At 36.4% G+C, this 9,522-nt stretch overlaps 2 protein-coding genes across 5 annotated transcripts in view; both read right to left on the reverse strand.

Moving 5' to 3' along the window:
• tdg.1 (thymine DNA glycosylase, tandem duplicate 1) overlaps positions 1 to 8,863 on the reverse strand; it is an 11,588-nt gene extending 2,725 nt beyond the window's left edge. The window contains exons 1-10 of one of the 2 annotated variants that reach the window (XM_014015990.1): positions 8,658 to 8,863; positions 8,099 to 8,173; positions 6,005 to 6,171; positions 5,395 to 5,693; positions 5,241 to 5,310; positions 3,414 to 3,549; positions 3,234 to 3,316; positions 3,053 to 3,147; positions 1,628 to 1,799; positions 1,304 to 1,456 (exon numbers count right to left, since the gene is read on the reverse strand). In XM_014015990.1, coding sequence (XP_013871444.1) covers positions 1,304 to 1,456; positions 1,628 to 1,799; positions 3,053 to 3,147; positions 3,234 to 3,316; positions 3,414 to 3,549; positions 5,241 to 5,310; positions 5,395 to 5,693; positions 6,005 to 6,171; positions 8,099 to 8,157 — 1,234 coding nt within the window. In that variant the 5' untranslated portion in view covers positions 8,158 to 8,173; positions 8,658 to 8,863. Of the gene's footprint in view, positions 1 to 1,303; positions 1,457 to 1,627; positions 1,800 to 3,052; positions 3,148 to 3,233; positions 3,317 to 3,413; positions 3,550 to 5,240; positions 5,311 to 5,394; positions 5,694 to 6,004; positions 6,172 to 8,098; positions 8,211 to 8,657 lie in introns of both variants that reach the window. The other variant, XM_014015991.1, reaches the window with a different exon arrangement.
• The window catches only part of tdg.2 (thymine DNA glycosylase, tandem duplicate 2), an 8,714-nt gene continuing 6,188 nt past the window's right edge, over positions 6,997 to 9,522 (reverse strand). For all 3 annotated transcript variants that reach the window (XM_014015992.1, XM_014015993.1, XM_014015994.1), the window contains exon 10: positions 6,997 to 7,464. The gene's annotated coding sequence lies outside the window, so the exon portion shown is untranslated. The remainder of the gene's footprint in view (positions 7,465 to 9,522) is intronic.

Genomic DNA, 9,522 nt, shown 5'->3' on the forward strand with positions numbered 1-9,522 from the left:
ACACACACACACATATAGGAGCAGTTGGACAGGTGTACCTAATAAAGTGGCCGGTGAGTGTGTGTGTGTATATATATATATATAATTTATTTCAGCAACAATAAAAAAAAGCAAAAAGTGTTCTATTTCACTGGTGAGGTATCCATTTGTAACAATATAGTTCAGTGCAGTTTAATTAAATGTTTTGTGTTTTCAGTATTCTATATATATATACGCACACACACACACACACACGTGTTAATTCAGTGAAAAACACATTTTTAAAATTTTTAAAATAAGTGTGAATTAGGGCTGGGCGGTATGACCTCAAATTCATATCTTGGTATAAATTGGATCCCTTCACGGTAACGGTATATGTCGCGGTAGAAAATTATCATAAAAAGTAAAGATAATGTAATTTTTAGAGTATTTATTTTGCAGAAAACTGTAATCATAATCAAAGCCAGTATTTTTGCTGTAGTGCAAATGACCATAACAGACGTACAAAAGAATGTTTTGTATATATTGCAAAACGGTTTCAACAACAAACAAAAAGATTTCTCAAATTTTAAACAACATCAAAATAAAGTGGATGTTACAATCAGTACTTCAATTAAAATTAGTCATTTAGACATAAAAAATTCAATGTTCCCTAAAATGTTATAGTGTACCGTAAGGGGCTCAAGTGGGCACATAGTCCTAGTCCTAAAACAATTTCAGATAACTGGAATGTAAGTGTGGTGAAGCCAAATAAATGTAATATTGTCCTGCCATACATGAGCTTCTGCCTGCTGAACTGACTCGCTGCTGCTCTCCTGCGCTCTCATCTTCATCATCAGAGCAGAAGTCGACTTTACATTAGCAAGATGGATTTAAGACTGAAGGAACGTCCACATCTTTTTATCACCTCTGTGGGTAACAATACATAAAAAGCAAGTTTTTTCTCCGACAACTTGGGTGTGAAAAAACCACAGCTTCACTCTGCGTGATGTGTAGCGAGAGGGAGGGAGGAAATGATCCCGTATCCCGCGACACGACATAACTTTTCTACAGCGGCAGGGGGGAAACTGAGGATTTTTTCACTCTATACGCGTTTTAAAACACTATAATTTCTTCATTATATTTAGAACTCCTCCTGCTCAGTTGTCTCTGCACTCACAGCCATGTAGACACAGGTGCGATGACGTAATGACGATATGACGGTAGAGGGTAAATTTCTACCGTAGGCCAACTTCATACCGTTTCTACTGTCTACCGCATATACTGCGCAGCCCTAGGCATGAATGCACAACAGCCTGAGGTTAGTCCATTTGTTTTTGCTTACCTGAGTTTGCAGCAGATGGGAATGTACAGTGACCATTAATCTGACTTTTAGTCTGGAGGTCTTCAGGCCCTTTCTCCACATACGCTCCACCATAAGCGTCTTCATAACCTGGATCATACTGCTCCTCCTTAATTGCTAACCTCTTGGCATCCTCTGTTGGTTTGGAACAGCAAGAATTAAGGAAATGTTCAACACAATCTCACAAACCACACTTAATATAAAACTGTGCTGATTGAATTTCCAGAAAACTTTGCACTGAGTGGTGGTTTAAAGTGAGCACTTCATGCATCAATCCAGCTGCTCCTCAGCGAAGATCCTGCTTACCTTTAGCTAACTTAAGGTCAAACGAGTAGTCCACCTCCTCGATCTCAGTGCTTCTTTGAACGCCCTTCAGCTGATCTCTGAGCTCCCTCAGTTTAATGTAGAAGTGGACTTTGTCCTGAGCGCGAGGAAACTGAGCACAGCGGGCGCTGGATGAAGGCATCAGATACAGAGCCTATAGGGGACAAAAGTCACTTCTTGAAATAAAATATGCTAAATGTTCTACCTCCCTAAGCTGTAAAATGTTTTATATTTTAAAGAAAATATATCAGGAGTAGACTGGGTTCACAAGTTTGAATTTGTTGTTTCTCTAAACCAGGGGTCTGCAACCTGCGGCTCTGGGGCCACATGTGGCTCTTTGGTCCCTAAGCAGAGGCTCTTTGAAAATGTGACCAAACACAACAGATATATTGGTTTTTATACTCACAACACTAATATGTTTTATGCAAATATGTGATCAATACTACTAATACAAAAATACTAATACAAAAAGTAAAATATGCTAGCTCATGCTAGCCTGTTTTCTACCTAAATAATCCAACTTCTTTCTATAATCTCTCTCAAATCCATCAGGGTTATCTTTAAACACCTTTAGGACTACATAATAAGAATTAGGAAAAACATGTCTGACTAGTTCAGCTGTACTAGTTTTTATGAAATTCTGTATAAACTATAGTCAGTATTGTTCTTGTGCATGAATGTTTTTGTTTTTCAGTCTTGAAGTGTAAAAATAATAATACATAATAAAATTCACAATGTATTTTTTTAGGTTTATATCACCTCCACTGGCCATAAAGGTTCATGAAAAGGCCTTGAAAAGGCCCACGGACCACCAGTTGATAATCACAGTTCTAGCTTATCTTGCGGCTCTGGGCACATTTTATTAGCGAGCCGAGGAGCAGAAAGGGCTCTTTTGATTGTAAAGGTTGCAGACCCCTGCTCTAAACTAATAAGAACAACACTATACATAAAAGACCCAAAGGAATGGCGAACACGCTGGTGTTAGTCACAAACGTTGAGTGTAAGTTTTGAACAATTTACCAACACCCTAATAGTTAAAGATAAAGTTAACGTTATGTGATGGGTAAGTTATGCACAAGTTCTCACATGTTGCATTAAGTTGCTCATAAGTTGACATAAGTCAGAAACAAAAGGTAATGATAGCTTTGATTATCATAACATCTTTTAATTAATCAGTTTTTGGAACAAGATCTTGCACATTCAATTTGGTGTTACTTTAAACACTTTCAGTCCTGAGAGAAATGATAATTGACCATTAGAGCACATAGTCACACTATTTTATTACTGTGGTGTCATATGTGTAAAGTTATCTGTTTCATCAAATATAACAGATAACATCAGGACTCAGTGTCCACTTTAAAAAAAATCTGATTTAAGAAAAAAACTGATATTTTTTTCAGTTCTCACCACGTCACAGTCAGGGATCTTGTGCGGCTGCAAACCAAATTCAAGTTTTTGTGGTTTTTTGCCAAACAGCTCTCTGCAGAACATCTCATATATACCTGGAAAAGGGGGGAAACTACTTTAACTCAATAAATCACACATTTTTATTACAACTGTTGCACTTGTGAGAAAAAAAAATCTTTACATTTTCCATTGAACACAGCAATAAGTGGTTTATATTGCTTCAGCTTCTCCACGAGAATTTTGCCTCCTTCACGTAACTCCTTACTGGAGATGAAAGCAAATTAAACAGAATTATAATCGATTCATTTATAGTCAGAATTAAAGCACTTTTTTCTAGTGTCTCTGCAGTCTACATGCCCACCTTGAGAGGTCTTTGCTCCCCGGTGTTGTTCTCGACACCATGTTGGTGAAGCCCATTTTGTATTTGACAGGCAGCGTTGTGTCATGCATGTGGTTGAGCTGCTCCTCTGTGAATCCAGACAGATACAGGCATTTCCCTGTAATCAAAAAGGCTTTACAGGTTATTCTGCTTTGTTAGGTTCAAAGTTCTACTTCCGTGATGAACATAAATGTGTCTTCTGAGCGCGCAGTATGGACCCGAGCCAGGTTTAAATAACGGCAGAGATGCTAATGAACTCCCTGAGCGAGCGACAGGCGAAGCAATGTTTGCTGTTTGTCTTTCTTCTTTACCGGATGAGAGACATCCTGAAAGTTCCATGCTGCCAGCAGCTGTAGCGCTGGATGAAAGTCACAGGTCCTCTCATTCGGATTACAAATTCTTTTGGATCGAGCTGAATCAGGTCAGAATATTCAGACTGAGGCGTTTACATGATGCATTTTTATTACGACTGGCCGTCAAATCTGATTACTCGTGTTCATGTAAACAGTTACTGTACCAGTGCTACCAACCTTTAGATCAAGGGTTCTCAAACTTTTTGAGTCTGTGGACCCCTTACAAGGGTAAAACAATTTCAGGGACGCCCTCATGCTGTTAATGCAAAATTAATTTACTGCTATTTTAACCCCTAAATGCCATGGTAATATTATTTTTTGCTTGGTTTAGTATGTTTGTTTTACTAGTGCATTATTCCTCATTTGCCTTTTTTTTTTTTAAATAAAAACCAAATTAACAATTTATTGAAATTTTTGAGGACCCCCAAGATACGGCTCATGGACCCCAGTTTGAGAACCCCTGCTTTAGATTACAAACCATCAGAACATGTAAAACCATATAAGCTGTTAGAACCATACAGGCCCTAACCCTAATACAGGGACTAAATATTTTGAACTGGTTTAAAGTTTGCACATCTAAAACCAGGGCAGGCAGGCAGGCAAGCAAGGTAGGTCGGTCGGTCTTTATTTGCCATTTGTGCATATGTACTAGCAGTTTACACACATTGGAATTCTTGGCGGGCCTGTCTCCTAGTCAACAGTATAGATGATAGAACAGTTATGAAAGAAAAAGCATTACATTACAAGGTCTAAGAAAAACAGTATGAGAACAAAAAAAAGGAAAAAAAGGGAAAAGGATATATATTTATAGAGAAGCACAACAAAAAGAGAAATATTAAAAAAAAGAAAAGAAAAAACGTTACAGCGAGGCACTGAAACATCTCGCCATGAAAAGTCGATGCTGTGTTGAGTTTTCTTCTTTGAGCAGAACATCTCAAAGTCTACGTAAATAATGGTGTTATGCAAAACAAAGAAAAATTCAAACTGATGTGATTTTTTTTTTTCAGTTAAGAGTTGTGTTAAGATAGCGGACGTCTACTTTGGTCTTGGCCCTGCTCAGAATAGTTGTTAGATTTTCAGTTCAGTCAAAATGAAACTTTTTCTACAAACTGGGAGGATGAGACACCAACCTGAAGTTGTTCAAAAAGCTACCTACAACAGGTAAGACAGTAATTGTTCATAACTTCTCCATAGAACCTCACTTAAAATCTGAACTCTTTCTTTTACACACAGATTTGCTAAGCTGCTGCTGTTCTCCTTTGATCATTTATACGGGTCAAACAGCTCAACGTCATCAGTTTCTGCCTTCAAACAACAAGTCTGTTTCATGTTTATAGCTGAATAACAAAAACACTTGGTTTTACACTGCACGCACGCCTTTTCTTGACTTTGACATGAACAAAAATCACTGTTTTAATATCAAACAAATGTAAACCATTCAAGGATCAGAACTTACAGAAATGATTTCCTGGACCTGGAAACCAGCGACCGATAAAAGCTGCCATCAGTCCCGGATTGATACCAATCTGAAAATAGACACAAGCTGTTAAGATCCCAAAACCAAACAAAATCCCACTGACATGCATCATCTCCTACAAGGCCAGTCTTACAATGACATAATCCAGGTTGTAATCCAACAGGTCTGGTAAAGTCTTTGTCATGACTTCTTCCTCTGACATCCCTTTGAAGCGGTCCACTTTCCTTTTCACCTTCTTGAAGCTCTCGTCTATCTTCTCCTGTTTTCCATCAGCCGGAGCTTCGGCTGCCTTTTTAGGCTTTGGACCTGGTTTGGCTTTTGGCGCATTGGGGTCCTTGGGTGCTTTTGTTTTTGGAGCCTTGGCAACTTTTGGTGGTTTGGGTGCACCTGGTTCCTTGGGTTGTGCTGGTCTGCCTCTCTTTTTAGCTGGGGCTGGAAGAAAAGTGAAAGGACGTATAAAAAAAATTTTTTTTAGAAATCTAATAATCCCCTAAAATCGTATACTTCTTTAATAATTAATTTGGTAACAAAGAGTCCATACAAACTAAAAAAGATGCTCTATAAGAATTTCAATAAGTCAAACATTAATAAGGTCATAACTAACACAGATAGGTTCTCTAAAACTGTACTTAGTAGAAAAATAAAATCATTTTTATATAATATTTCATTCCAGTTGATACACTCTGTTCACACCAAGTCAAATTCAGAACAAATAATAGTTTATTCAAAAAGCATCACAATACGTTTAGTCAGGTTGGCCGGTTCCATCTGCTCCATCGTGGGTTCTGAGTTTGCCATGTGCGCCTCAGCTGCCTCTCCAGTGTGATTCTCTGGGTAGTGAAACTGATGTTTGGGGTCAAAGTTGGCGTATTGAGCCTGGAGGGCTTGAAATTGCTGGGCCGAGCGAACCCTGTGGTTGAGCAGGAATAATAAAAATTAAATAAAAGAATTAATTACTAACAACATGAGCAAAATGACGGCAGGATGTGCTGTGAGATTTAAGCGGAGTTTAATCAGTGGACAATGTCCCATATAAAACTTTGAGTTTGAACTAACTTCAGTATTTTACTCCAAGGTGATGGATGAATCATTCATTAAAAAACTGTTAGTTTAGCTTTTAAATTGAATATGCATTAATAAAAAGATGCAAGAATTAAAATAAAGCCTCTCTGGAACTACCTTAACATTAAATACATACATAAAAAAACAAATACAAAATACACTACAGATAATGTGCGATCTCATATCTGATCTCGGGAGATAAGTTAGGACTCTTGGCTACTACCACACTCAATGTTACATCAACATCAGAGAAACTGAACGAACTACAGTTTTATGTGCTTGCTAACGTCCATTAGATATAGTGGTCACCTTGATTTAGGATATCTCCAGTTAATCGGTTGGAAACATTCAACCAGTAATTACATTATTAGAGTTTAATTGAAATCCATATTATGGTTCATTGAATATTTTGCTAACACAACAGACAAGCAAACACATCCAAACTCAGTTACAATCATAACTGCCCTTTCACCTTCAGTGGCAGACAATAAAATTATTANGTATTCGCCTAAAGTATAAAACAAACAAGGCTCTCAGAATTGTGTCATTACGATTTTGTTTTGTCAAACTAGATTTTTTAAATTTATATTGAAATTAACTAACTCCTAAAGAAGATCAAAGTGGTCAAAACCTTGTTTCACCTTTAAAAATATGACAGAAGATACTTTAAACATATTTTCTGTATACTTTTAATATTATTATTATTATTATTTTACATATTAGACTTCATAAAACAACTTGATGCATTTAAACTGACAAATAGGATGACAGTGTTAAAATCAATTTAATAAAAACAGACTAAAATGAGGGACAAGATTTTTTTCATACATAATATTAATCATGAAACACATTTTTATCAAGATACAAAACCATTTACTGGAAACATACAAAAAAAACCAATAAATATTAAATAGTAATAAAATAAAATAAAATAAAATACACATTTCTAAGTGTTAAAAACGTGTTGTTGTTGTTCTTCCAGCAGCAGCTCAGAAACGACACAGCTCCTCTTCTTTCATTCCTTCACTGTATTCTTGTTAAAACAGCAGTTCGGATGATTTTGGGGTCATTAATTAAGCAAACAACTCCAGCTGCAGCTGTTCTGTCATATTATCTGCCGACTGGCCTGCAGAGCCCATTTCTGTGAATAAACACATAAAAAAAAAAACACTTGTTAGTCATCACAACACCAGACGTGCAACTGATACAGTTTTAAACACACCTTGATTTTCTTCAGTATTTCCACAATAACACTGTGTTTGTTGCATCTTATATCAAGTTAAATCAAAGTTTTATTTCTTTAGCACATAAAAAAAACTCACAGCTTTACACAATATAAGATCAATTTTGTTCAAACCTCAAAAATAACACTATGTACGACCTCATGCAAGAAGTCTCCCTCATATTATGTTTTGTTTGGAGTATTGTGCATGTATCAAGAATAGTTAGGAGCATTTTGTACTTGACACTGCTAGCTTAAACAAGATCTCAAAGTACTGAGAACTTTAGAATAATAACATTATTATTATTATTATTATTATTATTATTGAGACAAACTGGACACACTTTGTTTTGATTTGTCTGATCCACAGCATAATACAGAGCAAACAGAATAAACTGCACATCAGCAGCTTTGTTGTCAGTTTTGCTTCACATTTGAGAACATGATGGTGGAAAAATAAAGACAAAAGTACAAGTAGGAGCACATGCTTTCATTTCCATTTTGAGACGTGTCAGATTGCATTCTGGCCACTGTGGTGAGGAGGAAGACTCACCACTGATGAAGATACTCCGGGGAGACAACAGGCAGTGATCCATTCAGTTTTTCTTCCATCTTTTGGCAGGTTTTACTTCAATAAAACCAACATGCATGTTGAGCAAACAAAGCTGGTTGTTGAACAGAAGATTAAAACATAGAAATCTATGCTAGATTATGAAAGTGAATGCATGTGCAAACGCTTTGAAAAAAAGGTGGAAAAGGAAAACATAAACCAGAACATAATGATTGACATTTAAATGGTAATGACACGTTTAAATATAAAGTTACACGACTATACAACGTCGACAAAGACAATGTGTTCATTGTTGTCATGCACCAGCTGAATTTATCATTTCTCTTTCAAGCTAACAATCCGCTTTAAAGCTAACAGAAACAACCAGTTTCATTAAACTGTTTAGATAAACCCTGTTTCCAATAAACAATTAATGTTTGTGTCAAATTAAAAGCAGATAAATCACATTCGTAGCGACAGGATGAACAGCCCTGTTAAAAAGCCACAAACACAGCTAATGTATGTTAGCTAACAGCTAACTTAGCACGGCGGAATGGTTTACCTTTACTGCGATTTCCCCCACCCAAACAACTCTGAACAATTTCACTCAGTTCTTGAAGATCATCACAACTTTTATAGATACGGTTTAATCAGTTTCTTCTAAGACGATAAATGCAGTTCTTCCATCTATTCTACACTTGGACTCACAAGATTTGCGATGCTACAGAAGCAACAAAGACATGATAGCCGAGCCGGTCAACTTTGACATCGGGAGATCTTAAGTCAAAGACAAGAGGGGGGTGGAATTAGAAAGTAGTGTTTTAAATGTTTTTATATAATTGAATTTATTGTTACAAATTCTTATAAAAAATTAATAATTCTAATTAAGTTTTAAATTAAATTTGTTTAGAACCCATGTTTAAAGAGCAAACTACGAAATATAATCCCAAACAAGTTGAATTAACACCCCTATGTCAATAATGGTACGAGCTGGTTTAAAACACCGCGAGCGCGTTTTCTATTGGCTGCTGCGTTATTAAAAGGACCAGGTCAACTCAGACTTGTGACAAAGGGTTGTAGTTCAGTCAAAGATTTCTTGGGTTTGTAATCTAAAGACAGCAGGTTCCAGTTTCTGTTGTGAATAAAACAAAATGTTTTTAATTTTAACACCATAACAATGAGTCACTGTTACAGTTATCTTTCAGATGTTTAATTGTAGGTGAAAGCATTGTATTCACGTGTTAAATAAATAAGTCAAAGTTTGTTTTTCTAAGGACAGAACCTCAGTTTGTCAAACTCACTGGTGATTCGGTCTTGAAAACATCACCCAAACTCACTTTGGGCAACAAAAGCCTGTAAAGGTTGTGTGAATGACAAAAGAGCTGGAGAAGCAGTGACTCAAATGTATATATATATATATATATATA

This window comes from Austrofundulus limnaeus, unplaced genomic scaffold (genome assembly GCF_001266775.1).
Source record: "Austrofundulus limnaeus strain Quisiro unplaced genomic scaffold, Austrofundulus_limnaeus-1.0 Scaffold137, whole genome shotgun sequence".
In the NCBI taxonomy this organism is placed as follows: Eukaryota; Metazoa; Chordata; class Actinopteri; order Cyprinodontiformes; family Rivulidae; genus Austrofundulus; species Austrofundulus limnaeus.